The sequence below is a fragment of the Aulonocara stuartgranti genome (genome assembly GCF_965226115.1).
Source record: "Aulonocara stuartgranti genome assembly, chromosome: 23".
NCBI lineage: Eukaryota > Metazoa > Chordata > Actinopteri > Cichliformes > Cichlidae > Aulonocara > Aulonocara stuartgranti.
This window is the reverse complement of record NC_138958.1, coordinates 28,211,504-28,229,843: the sequence shown is the minus strand read 5'-3', so window position 1 is coordinate 28,229,843 and position 18,340 is coordinate 28,211,504. Positions and strand designations below refer to the sequence as shown.

Below are 18,340 nucleotides of genomic sequence, written 5' to 3'. Positions count from 1 at the left end.
TTGGTCAGTGGACCAGTTTGATTTCCTGTTTTGTTTTGTTTTTTTTTTTGTTTGTTTGTTTTTTTTTGGGGGGGGGGGGGGCGACACATCTGGACACACCCTTCAGGTTTTGTTTTACATTTTTTAAGTCTCACTTTCGGTTTGTCAGTGACGCAGTTTAGCTTCCCACTCTTCCGCTTCTCTGATATATTCGCAGTTTAAATATTCTCTAGTTGTCTCTGATATTATTAGCCGACTCTCTCTTGTTCTTCGTCTCGTTTATGCCGTGATTTAAGAGGATGTTACGATCCGTGGGGTTAAGAATTCTTCTCTTAAGCGTGGGGTTGGTCCTTTCAGGTAAGATGGACACTGAGTTTTCAGTGGGGTGAACAATGGCGCATAGCTTCATACTAACCGTGTATCTTTTATTCCTAGTGTTATTTACGTTTCGCCAGCGTGTTAATGGTAATGTAAAGGAGTGGTGAGAGTGTTCATGGTGAAACGAATGTATCGCTATTCTGGAGCCAAACACAAACCCGGAAATAAACGAACTTTTTATCAGTAGTTTATTAATAGTGTAAGCTGAGGTATACTTTAACTGGTGGAAGAATAACATACGAGTTCGAGTCAAGTATGATTTATCATATGATAAACATTAACTCCCAGGTGCTGCTAATACATAATAGGTGTGAAATGGAAGTTTTTAATGTTATGTCGCAACAACCCGCTTCAGGACGACGCCCGGTAAATAGCTGGTGAAACAAAATAGCACAGAAATAGTTGAAATATTCTTCATATTTATTTCTGAGGTGTCTGTAAAGCAGACACATCTGTTTCACCAGCCAGTCCAGCACCGATTAATCTGCAGCACCGGATCAAATTAGAATAAAACCGGTCTTTTGGGTAGGATGGAACACCCGGCAGCGGCCATTTTGAGGTCATTCATTCCAAAAGTCACGATCCCGTCATTTGTAGGTTTCATTCGCTCGCCCAGAAAGTCAAATAAAATAGTTGAATGTGTTCATGAGAGTTTTAGGGAACAGTAACATTGATTTTATGATGTTATATATGTTTTATAATGTCTGACGAACCGATAATGGGATTGTTCCTTTGTGTGAACTTACCAGTACACCCCCGAAAAAGAATAGAACTCAAAAGTAAACTACATTAAGGAGTATTTTACTCTAAGATCAACAAAACAGGAGCACAAGATGGAAGATTTGTTGTCAATCTCCTTCAGAGGTGAACATTTTGTAACAAATCTGCAGTAATTCAATTCTGTATGCTGTACTCCAGTATTCCCTGTTATGCTCCAGTTATTGTTTTGATGTTGTCAAAATGCTGTTTTTGTGTATATTTGGGGAAGTTTATCCTATTTATTTGTAGATTTTACAACCAATTAAATCCAATCCCCGGGATTTCTTAGCATCAGAAAACCATCAATAATATTCAAACGTACCTTATATTTGTTATATTGAAATCAGTTGAATTCATTTAAATGTTTTTAAATGTAATAAAATGTAAGTATGTTTTGCTGATGATGCTTAAAAGCAAGTAAAAAAGACAAAATCTGATAAATATAATTATTTACAGTGCTCTCCCATATAAACTGGGATCATCATTAACATCTTTTACAGCATTTTGCAGATGCCACACATGCAGCTAAACTATGTTTGTTTAGTTCTGCAAATTAGTTTTGTAAACAAAATGTTTGGTTACAGAACTAAATATGAAAAATCATGTTGATTTTGGTTTTATTTTGCCATAGACAAAGATAGTTTCAAGAAAGTGGGAGACAAAGTAGTCCTATCTCCAGGCTCTGTGTCTGATCCCATCACCAGCATCACGTGGAAACATGGCCCGGACATCGCTGTGGAGTGGTACGGAGGTGATATAGTTCCGTACCGGGACTTCAGAGGTACGTATGCTCAGGATTTAACATCAAATGCATGCAAGATAGTGGCTGCAGATTTGAAAGATCCTGGATAAATGGGAAGGCTGTCCAGAAAGGCATCATGTGTGGAATCTGTGCGAAATCAAGAATATGGATCAATCAAGCTTGTGCATCCAAGGTTTCTTTTGAAGATATATTTCTAATTTTAAAAAAAGATCTTGATCCCCAAAATGAAGTGGGATCAAAAATAGCTAAATGGACTTATCTCAAAGAATTGAAAATTCCTTTTAAAAATTTTTTTCTGTCATTGTGCTGTAACGAATTAACCTCTTTCATGGATTTGATGCATTTTAAAATGCTAACTTTATGCTGCACGGATAATTGAATTACCTTGGTTCATTACATATATATATATATATATATATATATATATATATATATACTAAAAATCCATTAAAAATAATTATCTAATTGGTTAATTATGTAACTGTGATGTTTTTAGGTCGGTGTGAGGTGAGTACTTCCACTGGAACGCTGACCCTCTCAAACGTGACTGTAAAGGACAGCGGCATCTACACAGCAGAGATCAACAACAAAGTCATGAGTCCGACTAAAATCACTGTTATCTGTAAGTGGACGAATTCAGACTGAAGTTTGCTTTGAATCATTTTTTCACCATATTTAAAATAAAAAGCTTGTTTGTTTGCTGTCTTTAATTATCAGCTGCTGTCCCCAAACCCACTGTCTCCAAATCATGCAACCCTGAGATGACCATCTGTACTCTCACCTGTGAAGCCAGCATCACAGATGACACCAAACCAGTCACCTATTCCTGGATGACAGGTGACAAGCAGACAGCTCAGCCTTCAAGCAATCAGCTCACATTAGCAAAGGTACAAACAGGATCTGACTGTTCACATAACAAGTCAGCTGCTCATTTTTTTTCCAGACAATTTCTCACATAAACCACAGTATTGAAGCAATGACTAACACATTATAGAAAAGTTAAGACATCAGAAAAAGAAATGAATCTAAATATTTTCAACAATTAAAAATTATTTTTTTTTAGGTTTATGTACATTTGTTATTTTAGGTATTAAAAGGAAATTTATTTGTTTGTTTTTGTTTCACTCATTTTTGATAATTGAGATTTTTGATTATTATTTAAAGTTTTAGGAAAATGACAATAACAAAACATAACCAATGAGAGTAAATAAATGACCACAAAAAATGAACACACAACACTAGAAAAGTAAATAAAACACATTTTTCTACTTTTCACACACTAGCTGAAACAGCCACTCTTAAAAACTAAAAGAAATCAAAAATGAAAACAAAGCCAACACAAACAACGATAATTACATTTACACATTTCTACGTACCAGCATATTTTAAAACACAGTGAACAACATAATCTCTGTTTTATACTACTCAAATAGTTTACCTAGATTATACATACAGTGGGGCAAAAAAGTATTTAGTCAGCCACCGATTGTGCAAGTTCCCCCACCTAAAATGATGACAGAGGTCAGTAATTTGCACCAGAGGTACACTTCAACTGTGAGAGACAGAATGTGAAAAAAAATCCATGAATCCACATGGTAGGATTTGTAAAGAATTTATTCGTAAATCAGGGTGGAAAATAAGTATTTGGTCAATAACAAAAATACAACGCAATACTTTGTAACATAACCTTTGTTGGCAATAACAGAGGTCAAACGTTTACTATAGGTCTTTACCAGGTTTGCACACACAGTAGCTGGTATTTTGGCCCATTCCTCTATGCAGATCTTCTCGAGAGCAGTGATGTTTTGGGGCTGTCGCCGAGCAACACGGACTTTCAACTCCCGCCACAGATTTTCTATGGGGTTGAGGTCTGGAGACTGGCTAGGCCACTCCAGGACTTTCAAATGCTCCTTACAGAGCCACTCCTTTGTGCCCGGGCGGTGTGTTTTGGATCATTGTCATGTTGGAAGACCCAGCCTCGTTTCATCTTCAAAGTTCTCACTGATGGAAGGAGGTTTTGGCTCAAAATCTCACGATACATGGCCCCATTCATTCTGTCCTTAACACGGATCAGTCGTCCTGTCCCCTTGGCAGAAAAACAGCCCCATAGCATGATGTTTCCACCCCCATGCTTCACAGTAGGTATGGTGTTCTTGGGATGCAACTCAGTATTCTTCTTCCTCCAAACACGACGAGTTGAGTTTATACCAAAAAGTTCTACTTTGGTTTCATCTGACCACATGACATTCTCCCAATCCTCTGCTGTATCATCCATGTGCTCTCTGGCAAACTTCAGACGGGCCTGGACATGCACTGGCTTCAGCAGCGGAACACGTCTGGCACTGCGGGATTTGATTCCCTGCCGTTGTAGTGTGTTACTGATGGTGACCTTTGTTACTTTGGTCCCAGCTCTCTGCAGGTCATTCACCAGGTCCCCCCGTGTGGTTCTGGGATCTTTGCTCACCGTTCTCATGATCATTTTGACCCCACGGGATGAGATCTTGCGTGGAGCCCCAGATCGAGGGAGATTATCAGTGGTCTTGTATGTCTTCCATTTTCTGATGATTGCTCCCACAGTTGATTTTTTCACACCAAGCTGCTTGCCTATTGTAGATTCACTCTTCCCAGTCTGGTGCAGGTCTACAATACTTTTCCTGGTGTCCTTCGAAAGCTCTTTGGTCTTGGCCATGGCGGAGTTTGGAGTCTGACTGTTTGAGGCTGTGGACAGGTGTCTTTTATACAGATGATGAGTTCAAACAGGTGCCATTCATACAGGTAACGAGTGGGGGACAGAAAAGCTTCTTACAGAAGACGTTACAGGTCTGTGAGAGCCAGAGATTTTCCTTGTTTGTTATTGACCAAATACTTATTTTCCACCCTGATTTACGAATAAATTCTTTACAAATCCTACCATGTGGATTCATGGATTTTTTTTTCACATTCTGTCTCTCACAGTTGAAGTGTACCTCTGGTGCAAATTACTGACCTCTGTCATCATTTTAAGTGGGGGAACTTGCACAATCGGTGGCTGACTAAATACTTTTTTGCCCCACTGTATACATGCAGTGTTGGGAAGGTTACTTTTAAAATGTATTCCACTACAGATTACAGAATATATGCCCCAAAATGTATTTTGTAACGTATTCCGTTACGTTACTCAATGAGAGTAACGTATTGTGAATACTTTGGATTACTTAATATATTATCATGCTTTTTACAACAGGAATGTACTATTCCTGTGTGATTTATTACTGTTACTGAAGGTACGCGGCTCCGAACCGTAGTAAAGGTGCTCAGGGCGACCGTGGCTCAGGGCGTTGGGAAGCGCATCTGTAACCGGAAAGTCGCCGGTTCGTTCCCTGGGCTCTCTGTGTCCTGGTCACTACCGCCTACTGGTGTTGGCCAGAGGGGCCGATGGCACGCTTCTGTCAGTCTGCCCCAGGGCAGCTGTGGCTACAACTGTAGCTTGCCTCCACCAGTGTGTGAATGTGAGAGCGCTATATAAATGCAATCCATTATTATTATTATTATTATTATTATTATTATTATTAAAGGGACCTCTGGCTAATACGCCGGGTTCCGTGTCGGGCTCTTAGCCGAAAAATAGCTTTACTTTGTTGTGTGGGTCAACTTTGCTAGCGAGAGACAGAGAGAGGCGTTGAAAGGCTGCTCCAACGGAACTTATTGTTTTCGGAGGAAAACACGAACACAGTGTACAGTCGAGTCTTAATAGCGTACTTACAACTGGGCTCGTCAGGCACTCTTCTTGGCTGCAGTGGTTATTATTATATTTACATGCTTCCAGCTCCCGTTTTTGCTCGATGACTGCTCATACTTTTCCACTCTCCTTTTTCTCCCTCCCTCGTGCTCACAGACCCATAACGTGTACGGCAGTCCATTCTCCCTGCAGCACGGACTACACTGCCCATGATGCTACATTCTTTAGGGCTATGCCTGTAGCATTCTGCTTATTAGTTTAGCACAACAACAAAAAGGCGCTCTCTCACCCAGGAAACACACAGTGAGAGAGAGCATGCCACCCTGTAACCATGGCAACTGTAACGCTACAGAACGTAGCTGTCAAAAAACCCAAACAGTCCTGACCCGCCACAATATGAAACAGGAAAATACCGCAGTGTAATCCATTTATTTCCGCAAAGTAACTGTATTCTGAATACCACCTTTTTAAATGGTAACTGTAACGGAATACAGTTACTCATATTTTGTATTTTAAATACGTATCGGCGGTACATGTTACTCCCCAACTCTGTAAACATGCTTTTTTAATATTTGTCCAGACCCTCAGGCGTTTTTGGTGCATGTAGTTTAATAAACAATCAGTTCATACCTAGGATATGAAGTCAGGGTCACTTTATTGGGTACACTTTGCCAGTATTGTTTTGGATCCTTTTTTGTCTTCAGAGCCTTCCCGGCATAGCTTCCACAAGGTGCTGGAATCGTTCTTCAGACATTTTAGTCCATATTGACATGATTTGTCCCCACAAAGGTGCTCTATTGGACTGAGATTTGTTGACTATGGAGGCCATTTGAGTACAGTGAACTCATTGTTATGCTCAAGAAATGGCCTGCATTTGTATAGCGCTTTTTACTCAGTCCCTAAGGACCCCAAAGCGCTTTACACTACATTCAGTCATTCACCCATTCACACACACATTCACACACTGGCGATGGCAAGCTACGTTGTAGCCACAGCTGCCCTGGGGCGCACTGACAGAGGCGAGGCTGCCGGACACTGGCGCCACCGGGCCCTCTGACCACCACCAGTAGGCAAACATGGGGTTAATATCTTGCCCAAGGATATTTGGTATGCAGCCAGGGGGCAGCCTGGGATCGAACCACCGACCTTCTGATTAGTGGCAAACCAGTTTGAGATGATTTAGGGGAACATACAGGAGTGGTGAATACCAGATATATAAAAGCAGCAATCGAGACGAGGATATCTGATATCTTGAGGCAAAACTGGTATTATGAAATGCTTAATATTAATCTTTTTATAAAGTGCAGAATATTTAAGCGAGAGTTCCAACTGCAAAATTATGTGTGTAGTTTAAATCATTCCACTTTTTAAGGTTTAGATGCTGATTTTTTGATATCCTAGTAGCTACATGCAGATTTTATGACTATTTTAAACGTTTATGTTAACTTCGGAGCTTGGGTAACATGGACATGAATGTAGTCATTTTAAGTTAAGACAAAAATATCTGTCTGTGTTTCGGGCTGAGACTAAATGCGAATAAAATATAGACAGTGTGTAACTCTAAGGATATCATTGACAATTGCAAATATTTCTAAAGAAATTGTGTCTTTATTTGGACATGGGTGATTTGTTGACAGATGTATTTAAAATACCTTTATTAGTCCCACGAATGGGAAATTTCATAAGGCTGCCAGTGCAATGGCGGCGCCATCTTACCCTTCCGACCATACATACATTACGCAAAAACATCACATGGGGAAGACAGGTCAGAGGGGTATAACAATGGAAAACATGAGGAAATAACTCCCCCCAGACTGAGCTCCAACAGGGAGAACAGTTTGAGAACAGAAAAAAAAACACCTCTGCACATAGCACATAAAAAAACTCTTAATACGTCATAGAAACACATGACAAGCAACAGGGATGGGTAGAAGGTGTGAGACAGCCAGTGTAGACAGTGCATCCGGGCCTGCAGCATATGCGCTGGTCTCCTTGATCCACCGTCTGCATCGGAAAGGAATAAGCGTCGAAGGCGTTTGGAGGGGAATTAGTCCCATTCGTGGAACTAATAAAGGTATCTTATCTTATTTATTTATTTCTCCTTTCTTGATATTGGCGATAAACTAAAATAAAAGTGAATGGAAATGGTTAGTCTCGCACTTTTATTTTGTATTTTCTGGAAATATAGTTACATTTATCAGGGTGTATGCAGCCATCTTTGAGCCTGTCCCTGTGCTATTGATCTGTTGATTGTCCACCCATAGACAAGTGTCCCATAATCTGTTTAAAATCTAATGAATGTGTTTGGTTTATGTGCTTCTCTCTTTTCTCGTTAATTCTAGAACGATACAGGATCTGTTGAAAAATCAATCAGCTGTCAGCTGGAAAACCCAGTTAGCAGTGAAAGGAGTGACAATATAATCATTTCATTTGCAAGTGGTGAGTTATCACACCAATATGTATCTGTGGCAGAAAGTGTTTCTTTTTGACTAATGATGGATTTTACAGACATTTAAAGATTGGGATAAATTGTTTTGGTAATCATTTGCAGTTTTATTAATTTATTCTTTGTTCTTTTATTTTTGTAGGTGATTCACTGTATTGGATCATACCATTAGTGATTGTGTTGCTTGGGTTGATAGTGGCTGTAATTGTCTTTTTTCTTTGCAAAATATACAGAAAGCGAGGTAAGAACCCACAAAACAATTATGAATCTTACTTTCTTTTTAATATCTTGATTTATTAATCATTATGCAAATGTGCATGATGAATGTTAGGTGAGGTTAAGACTCTCCATTATAAAAGCACAGCGTACTTACAATAAGATGGGAAAATATTGTTTTGCCACAAAATTACCAAAAAATTACACAGTACTTTAAATTACTTAGAGAACAATGTGTCTCCTTCCTGTAAAACACCTGAAGTCGTGCACTTTGTAAAATGACTTGAAATTACTTGCACACTATGCTAACAGTATAATTTTTTTTCTAATTAGTTCTTTGTTTATTGTAAATGTTACTTATTCTAGTGTGCCTAGTTTTAAGTATGTTTAGGTAAAAATAATTACTTTGTAATTTAAAATAAGTCCACATAATTACAGAGGAATTATAGGGCCATATTAGAAAGTGTTAATAAAATATCTCGACATGTTAAAGAAACAACCCAGACAAGCCTGTACTACAGATAGTGTGATAAACCTAGGACTCGTGTATTTTACTTACAGATTTAGTCTCAGGATATAACAGAATTGGTGAAAATCGCCGTATTTGTGTGTTTTCTTCTGTATCAAAGTCATCCAGTCACACTTGTATGTAGGTTCATTATAAGCACAATTTCTAGGCTAATTTTAATAGTGCTGAATGCAAACATCTCTATCTACAACTTCCCAGGCTCAAAAATCCTCCAAATTATTAGACTTCGTCTTTATGTATTCAACAGAAACACATTTCAAAGATGTGACTGATGGATGAAAACAAACCAGGGTAAATTTCCTCTTAACTTCATGTAGATGAAAAGCTGAACATTAAAACAGTAACAGCATCCTTTGCTCATAATATGTGTTTGAGCTCAATAACCCCAAAGAAATAAGCTAAAATCGCAAAACAAGCAATGATTGATATTTCTGTCAATCAATAAATGTCAATAAATGGGGTGGCTGTAGCTCAGGTGGCGGAGCAGATCAGCCACTAATCAGAAGGTCGGTGGTTCGATCCCAGGCTGCCTCCTGGCTGCATACCAAATATCCTTGGGCAAGATACTAACCCCGTGTTTGCCTGCTTGTGGTGGTCAGAGGGCCCGGTGGCGCCAGTGTCCGGCAGCCTCGCCTCTGTCAGTGCACCCCAGGGCAGCTGTGGCTACAATGTAGCTTGCCATCGCCAGTGTGTGAATGTGTGTGTGAATGGGTGAATGACTGAATGTAGTGTGAAGCGCTTTGGGGTCCTTAGGGACTAGAAAAGAGCTATACAAATGCAGGCCATTTACCATTTGTCTTCAATTCCCCAGAAATCAAAACACAAGACGAAGCAAATAGACCAGAAGGTAAGATAATACAGTATAAAGCCTCTCTCTAACTTATATTAGGTGGTGGTGTTAAAACTGGGATTTATTAAGACATACAGTGGGGCAAAAAAGTATTTAGTCAGCCACCGATTGTGCAAGTTCCCCCACTTAAAATGATGACAGAGGTCAGTAATTTGCACCAGAGGTACACTTCAACTGTGAGAGACAGAATGTGAAAAAAAAATCCATGAATTCACATGGTAGGATTTGTAAAGAATTTATTCGTAAATTAGGGTGGAAAATAAGTATTTGGTCACCTCAAACAAGGAAAATCTCTGGCTCTCACAGACCTGTAACGTCTTCTGTAAGAAGCTTTTCTGTCCCCCACTCGTTACCTGTATGAATGGCACCTGTTTGAACTCATCATCTGTATAAAAGACACCTGTCCACAGCCTCAAACAGTCAGACTCCAAACTCCGCCATGGCCAAGACCAAAGAGCTTTCGAAGGACACCAGGAAAAGTATTGTAGACCTGCACCAGACTGGGAAGAGTGAATCTACAATAGGCAAGCAGCTTGGTGTGAAAAAATCAACTGTGGGAGCAATCATCAGAAAATGGAAGACATACAAGACCACTGATAATCTCCCTCGATCTGGGGCTCCACGCAAGATCTCATCCCGTGGGGTCAAAATGATCATGAGAACGGTGAGCAAAGATCCCAGAACCACACGGGGGGACCTGGTGAATGACCTGCAGAGAGCTGGGACCAAAGTAACAAAGGTCACCATCAGTAACACACTACAACGGCAGGGAATCAAATCCCGCAGTGCCAGACGTGTTCCGCTGCTGAAGCCAGTGCATGTCCAGGCCCGTCTGAAGTTTGCCAGAGAGCACATGGATGATACAGCAGAGGATTGGGAGAATGTCATGTGGTCAGATGAAACCAAAGTAGAACTTTTTGGTATAAACTCAACTCGTCGTGTTTGGAGGAAGAAGAATACTGAGTTGCATCCCAAGAACACCATACCTACTGTGAAGCATGGGGGTGGAAACATCATGCTATGGGGCTGTTTTTCTGCCAAGGGGACAGGACGACTGATCCGTGTTAAGGACAGAATGAATGGGGCCATGTATCGTGAGATTTTGAGCCAAAACCTCCTTCCATCAGTGAGAACTTTGAAGATGAAACGAGGCTGGGTCTTCCAACATGACAATGATCCAAAACACACCGCCCGGGCACAAAGGAGTGGCTCTGTAAGGAGCATTTGAAAGTCCTGGAGTGGCCTAGCCAGTCTCCAGACCTCAACCCCATAGAAAATCTGTGGTGGGAGTTGAAAGTCCGTGTTGCTCGGCGACAGCCCCAAAACATCACTGCTCTCGAGAAGATCTGCATAGAGGAATGGGCCAAAATACCAGCTACTGTGTGTGCAAACCTGGTAAAGACCTATAGTAAACGTTTGACCTCTGTTATTGCCAACAAAGGTTATGTTACAACGTATTGAGTTGTATTTTTGTTATTGACCAAATACTTATTTTCCACCCTGATTTACGAATAAATTCTTTACAAATCCTACCATGTGGATTCATGGATTTTCTCTTCACATTCTGTCTCTCACAGTTGAAGTGTACCTCTGGTGCAAATTACTGACCTCTGTCATCATTTTAGGTGGGGGAACTTGCACAATCGGTAGCTGACTAAATACTTTTTTGCCCCACTGTATGGGACAGGGTCCACTGGTCTGGGAACAGTAAAAGAAGTTTGCTAGGCCAGTTGACTGACCAACTGCTGACATGTTGGGCCCAGCAGCCTAAAACAGGCCAAGCATATTTGCTGAAACAGACCCTCAATAATGATTAGTTTGCTCTTACAGACAGCATGTCTTTCATATGAGTAAAGCATTGTTTTTGCTGCTTGCTTCCACCACTGGCCTGTTTTAGACTATGTCAGAAGAAACTAAACTCACTATAAATGATTCTATAATCTCATAGATTAAGCTGGCAGTATATTAGTTAACAGTAAAACTGTAAAAGTGTTGCGGGCTGAACATTGTTTTAGGGTCATTTGTCTGTTGTGTTACGTCTGTGTCCTTACAGAACTACAGTGACACTGAAGTTAAAACAAAATACAACATCACCAGCAGCAGTATAGTAGACTTTACACCAGTTTATCAGTTAATGTGCTGTTCATGACATACATTTCATTTATTATCTGACAGAGATGGTACAATTGGTTGGGATACAGAGTAATGGAGCAGGTGAGTAAAATCTTATTTAATGGGGGTAAAAACAATAATAAAGTAAATGTGACAGCAGGTGATGGATGCTTAAGGTCCTGATATTTCTTCCAACACCAGATTTGTCAGTCCAAGGAACATCATCTTCCTCCGTGGTCCCAGGATTAAATTCACCCAACAATGGTGAGCAAAATGTTTTCATAATATATAACACATTTGCAACATGCAATCACTTCATCTTGTATAACTTGTTTGTTTTTTTTAAAAGTAGCATCAAAGCTGTGACCGGAGCATCGACCTGTATGAGCCTTAGAATTTGCAGGTTTAGCTGGACGGATCTGTGACCTGCAGGCCGAGCAAAAATGCCTCCTGTGTTCATTAGAAGTGAACAGAATGTTTGCTGTGTCTCATATGTACTGTGATTCTGTTTTCAGTAGTGACAGCTCCTCAGATACACAATGAAAACGAGTTGATGTCCGCAGATGATGAAAATGAAGCAGGTGGATAAAATCAGGGGAAAAAACTAACTAATTATGTGATCAAACACACATAATTGTTTGATCACATTATTACAACGTTATTACAATACACATAATCATCGCGTTCGTACAATATAATATTTATATTGTACGAACGTGAAAGTTTTGCATATTGTAATAACATGATAGAATATTGTACAAACATGAAAAGTATATTGTTAGAACAATAAACTTTTCACGTTATAACCGTGATATAGCTCTATTTTTCTTTTGTCTGGGCGGCAGCTCTACACTTCCATATCGCCCTGTTAATTCAATTCAATTCAATTTTATTTATATAGCGCCAAATCACAACATAAGTCGCCTCAAGGCGCTTCATTAGGGTTGTGATATTTTATTTATCATTTTACCATAATCACTTCACAGAGATGTCAAAAACTACGTCAGAGGTCAAGGATGAACCTAGTCAGGACCAAACACCTGCAGCATCCACAGATTCCAGCAGTAAACCTGGTGAGTAAACTGAAAGTGAGATGAATTCGAGTTTCAAACACACGTGCAAAAACAGACAAACACACACTTACTCAAAACTCTGCCTGGAATACTGACAGATCTGCTGACACTTTTCTGTCCAGTGTTTAAGTTGATCATTTCTAAATGACAAATCTACCTTAGATCCTGATGTTTGAGATCACATTAGTTTCTGAGACTCAGCAAGCTGCTCTGAAACAAGCCAGGAATGTAATATTGTCTAAGATGAAGATCTGCAGGCATATTTTCTGAACTTAACATCTGGTTGTTTTTGTTTAGTTTGTTTAGTTTGTCGTTGATTCTTTAAATGTGTGATGGTTTGACAGACATGCCAGCGCTGGACTCAAAGAGCAACGAGACGTCAGATTCTGAGCCGAAACCTGAAACTGGTGAGAAAAAAAGTCGTCACAGCAGAGAAAAAAAAAGTATTCCTTAACCTTTCAGTTTTATTTTTAAAACCTCAAATTTGTGCTCAATAACTCACCTGTAGATGACCTGTAATGTGTATGACAGACAAACAACAACTTATCTAAGCTAATTTCACTGTCCACTTTGCAAAAAAGGGTGAATGTGTCTGTCTGATGAACCATTGTGCTGAAAGATTTTTCCATATTAAACAGACAATCTACAGGAACCACAGCAGGGCCCACAGCCATTTATTTTCATGAGAATTTACAATGCAATTTTAGAAGTCAAATTTTTTTAAATGTGATTTCATCCTGAGGGATCGATCTGTTAGTGTTGTGATATTTTATTTATCATTTAATCACTTCACAGAGACGTCAAAAACTACCTCAGAGGTCAAGGATGAACCTAGTCAGGACCAAACACCTGCAGCATCCACAGATTCCAGCAGTAAACCTGGTGAGTAAACTGAAAGTGAGATGAATATGAGTTTAAAACACACGTGCACAATCAGGACAACTTCATGTTCTTTTTTGTGTGAGTTTAAAAAAAATGTGGCTAATGCTGTTTGATCTGTTTTAGCCCATTTTATTTTCTGAGACTCTGCAAGCCACTTTGCAACCCACCTGCACCTGCATATTAGTGCTTATGACAGAAACAAGAATCAAATTAACAAGCAAGAGTTTGATCAATACATTTTGACAGAGTGAATCCGTACATTAAAGTGGGATGGGTCTTTGTATCACCTAACCAGAGATAGAGTCCGTAATAATTCTTTGACACAGGGACCTGAAACATTTTTAGCTCGCTAAAGGCATTTTGTTAGCATTTAAGCTCTCAGCTGAATGTTTTGTCCTCCAGTGGTTTTTCAAATGGGACACATTGCACTCTGTCTCCACTGGATATTATAACCAGGATTTTAAACAATCTTCTGACATTTTACAGTCAAATAAAAAGGTCAAGAAACAGGTGAAACATCATACAGCAACTCATAAAATACACAATGGATTTGATGTGACGGTGCAAAATGTTCAAACTAATGAGATCAATGGAGGATTGGCTACTTGGTGCATTTCCTACTGACATGAGGGCTTTGTTTTTTGTCCTGGTGTGAATTTGATCAGAAATATTTTAAATCTGAAACGAGCAGAAGCCCCTGTCAGACTCACCACAGCGTCTCCAAAGAGTGCTGTTTGTGGGAACTTGACTTTTTCAGTGAACGTGTGAATGTAAGAGGCTTTCATACTTACAGTCCCTCTGGCTAATTGTTATTTGCGTGTCTTCTCTGTATGCTAGCATGTGTTTTAGTGTACTGTGGGGTGTACACATTCACCTAATAAGTAAAAAATCTCTGGTTCAAGCCCAGGAGGAGACACATTGAGGGTCGTGTCAGGAAAGGTCACACAGCATCTCTTATGACTAAGGGACGCGACACTTTCAGTGTGTATATACGTTACACAAGAAGTTCGGGCCTGAAAAATTTGAATTTGGGCTCATTTTGTCGCAACGTACTCGGTGTGTAAAAGCCTTTAAAGTGAGGAGAGTGTTTCACAAAACTAATTTTCAGCCTATTAAAGTGCATCTTATACCGTAGGTTTATCCCACAGGATTAGGCCACATTTACAAAGATTTGACTTTTACAATTATAATTACTGAGAGTTCTCAACATGTCACGTGAGTAACATGTTAAGACCAGTGAGATGAGTGGCACACTGTCCTTGTGGGACATTTCCTGGGGGCCAAAGGATCATTTCTGCCAGATGTGAATTTAGCCAGTTGTGTTTTAGCTGAGGGTGAAAATATATTTAAAACCACAAAGTCAGCATTGAGCAAATAATGTATGAAGTATATTCCAGGTTAATTAATCACTGGAAACAAATTAAGCTCAGTGGTTAATATGTATTTACATGTAAATGTGTTCATTACAAAAAACCTGTCGCACCAAAAAGACAAAAAAAATCAAATAATATGAAAGTGTTCTTAAACCTTTTATTTCTGTTTTATTTAAAAAACGTTGAGTTAATACAACCTTTAAAGTGCTCTGGGTCAATCTGACTGTAAGTAAACTGAAGGGGTTTCAGTGACATGTTTATATTAATGCATAGGTTCCAAATGTACGCTCATTTCCAATAAATTTGTCAATGAATTTGAATTTGTATCATTTTAACGAGAATTAAAAATATCATTTTAAGAGTCAGCCGTGTGACAAACTGGCAGCCTGTTTATGTAAATGTGATTTAATCCTGAGGGATAAACCTACAGTATGAGATGCACTTTAATAGGCTGAAAATCTGTTTTGTGAAACTCAAACTGGAACTCAGTGACAGATCTGCTGTTGTTCTGATGCTTTTTTGTTTTTTAATCACTTCACAGAGACGTCAAAAACTACCTCAGAGGTCAAGGATGAACCTAGTCAGGACCAAACACCTGCAGCATCCACAGATTCCAACAGTAAACCTGGTGAGTAAACTGAAAGTGAGATGAGTACGAGTTTAAAACACATATAATCAGACAAACACACACTTACTCAAAACTCTGCCTGGAATACTGACAGATCTGCTGACACTTTTCTGTCCAGTGTTTAAGTTGATCATTTCTAAATGACAAATCTAACTTAGATCCTGATGTTTGAGATCACATTAGTTTCTGAGACTCAGCAAGCTGCTCTGAAACAAGCCAGGAATGTAATATTGTCTAAGATGAAGATCTGCAGGCATATTTTCTGAACTTAACATCTGGTTGTTTTTGTTTAGTTTGTTTTGTTTGTCGTTGATTCTTTAAATGTGTGATGGTTTGACAGACATGCCAGCGCTGGACTCAAAGAGCAACGAGACGTCAGATTCTGAGCCGAAACCTGAAACTGGTGAGAAAAAAAGTCGTCACAGCAGAGAAAAAAAAAGTATTCCTTAACCTTTCAGTTTTATTTTTAAAACCTCAAATTTGTGCTCAATAACTCACCTGTAGATGACCTGTAATGTGTATGACAGACAAACAACAACTTATCTAAGCTAATTTCACTGTCCACTTTGCAAAAAAGGGTGAATGTGTCTGTCTGATGAACCATTGTGCTGAAAGATTTTTCCATATTAAACAGACAATCTACAGGAACCACAGCAGGGCCCACAGCCATTTATTTTCATGAGAATTTACAATGCAATTTTAGAAGTCAAATTTTTTTAAATGTGATTTCATCCTGAGGGATCGATCTGTTAGTGTTGTGATATTTTATTTATCATTTAATCACTTCACAGAGACGTCAAAAACTACCTCAGAGGTCAAGGATGAACCTAGTCAGGACCAAACACCTGCAGCATCCACAGATTCCAGCAGTAAACCTGGTGAGTAAACTGAAAGTGAGATGAATATGAGTTTAAAACACACGTGCACAATCAGGACAACTTCATGTTCTTTTTTGTGTGAGTTTAAAAAAAATGTGGCTAATGCTGTTTGATCTGTTTTAGCCCATTTTATTTTCTGAGACTCTGCAAGCCACTTTGCAACCCACCTGCACCTGCATATTAGTGCTTATGACAGAAACAAGAATCAAATTAACAAGCAAGAGTTTGATCAATACATTTTGACAGAGTGAATCCGTACATTAAAGTGGGATGGGTCTTTGTATCACCCAACCAGAGATAGAGTCCGTAATAATTCTTTGACACAGGGACCTGAAACATTTTTAGCTCGCTAAAGGCATTTTGTTAGCATTTAAGCTCTCAGCTGAATGTTTTGTCCTCCAGTGGTTTTTCAAATGTGGCACAAGGCACTCTGTCTCCACTGGATACTATAAATTTTCTGTTTTACTTTTAAAACCTCAGATTTTTGCTAAATATCTCACCTGTAGGTGATCTTTAATGTCTATGACATACAAACAACTTATCTAAATTAATTTCACCGCCCACCTTGCAGAAAAGAGTGATTGTGTCTGTCAGATGAAACATTGTGCTGAAATATTTTTCCATTTTTAACAGACAATGTACAAGAACCACAGCAGGGGCCAGAGAGGACAACATAGGACCAGAGACTTCTTCACCGAGTGTAGAAAGAGCCAAATCTTTATCCTCAGTCACTTAAGGACTGTTTGTATTACATAAGCGCACAAGGTGGACGATGGGAGAGGTTACATGTTTGATATTTAATGCTGTATGTGTCAGAAAGGCTGTAGTATCATTATTGCTTTTTCTTCCTGCCCTTTCATCAGCATGATTTTTTGACACATTTAATTATGCATTTAAGCGTTAGCAAACATCACTGATGTTCAGCTAACAAAACAAACTGGGCTAAAAGCATGTGTGCATTTCTGAACATGTTTTTCTGTAAGATTGGTGGTCGTGTTCATTTGCTGTGAAAATCACTTCACTACCACCCAAGATGGCAGCTTGTAATAACCTTAGTTAAGTCTCTAATTGGCTTCATTTATGGACCTTGAAAGGGAGATGTCCATATATGTGGGTAATGGAGATGTGAAACAATGATAGGAGAAAAAAAACATTAGCGATGCAGCTGGGTGAGGTGAGGTGACTTTGACAGTAGCAGCTGGGATGACTAGCAGTGCTACTGAGTGACAGATGAAGGGCTTTGAAATCAGAGCAGGGGTGTCAAAGTGGTGTTAGCTCACAGGCCAAATACAATTCTACCTGATCTCTGGTAGGCTGGACCAGTAAAAGTATTGCATAATAATGATTTTAGCTCTGAAAGTGCAAAGATTCACCAGGGACAGTGCCGAGATCATCAGATGAGAAGTTCCTTTTAAATTATTATGGTCATTTAATGAGTGCTCTGTCAAAAAAAAAAAAAAAACAGACAATAAGCTGCCTGAGAAATCTTAAGATAAAATAGGTGCAATTTTAACAACATATAATTTTTTTTCCACTTTGAATTGAGAGCACTGTCATTAAATGCACTGTATTTTATAGTCGAAAGACAGAGCACCTTCACATGTAAATCTTTTGTAAGTAAACAATTTTACCTTTTATGATTCAAAAAGCTCTCTTAGACTTAAAATACTTTACTTTTTTCAGACACCTCTTCTGTACATTAGATCAATACTGGCATGACCACACCAGGAATAACATTAATTTAGGGAAAAACAGG

General features: G+C 39.1%; 1 protein-coding gene across 5 annotated transcripts; it reads left to right on the top strand.

Moving 5' to 3' along the window:
- Positions 1–85: 85 nt before the first annotated feature.
- LOC309700314 (uncharacterized protein) lies at positions 86–18,056 on the top strand. Of its 5 annotated transcripts, none has more exons than XM_082523831.1 (17): positions 92–336; positions 1,748–1,897; positions 2,376–2,501; positions 2,597–2,766; positions 7,940–8,036; positions 8,186–8,284; positions 9,600–9,635; positions 11,814–11,852; positions 11,952–12,014; positions 12,266–12,331; positions 12,737–12,823; positions 13,168–13,230; positions 13,619–13,705; positions 15,620–15,706; positions 16,047–16,109; positions 16,498–16,584; positions 17,218–18,056. In XM_082523831.1, the coding sequence occupies exons 1-17, from the start codon at positions 279–281 to the stop codon at positions 17,259–17,261; spliced, it is 1,422 nt and encodes a 473-aa protein (XP_082379957.1). In that variant the 5' UTR covers positions 92–278; the 3' UTR covers positions 17,262–18,056. The 5 variants fall into 5 exon arrangements, with proteins under 5 accessions (XP_082379960.1, XP_082379957.1, XP_082379959.1 ...); XM_082523832.1 differs by lacking the exon at positions 92–336 and adding an exon at positions 350–1,221; XM_082523834.1 differs by lacking the exon at positions 16,047–16,109 and having other exon boundaries at positions 86–336.
- Positions 18,057–18,340: the final 284 nt, after the last annotated feature.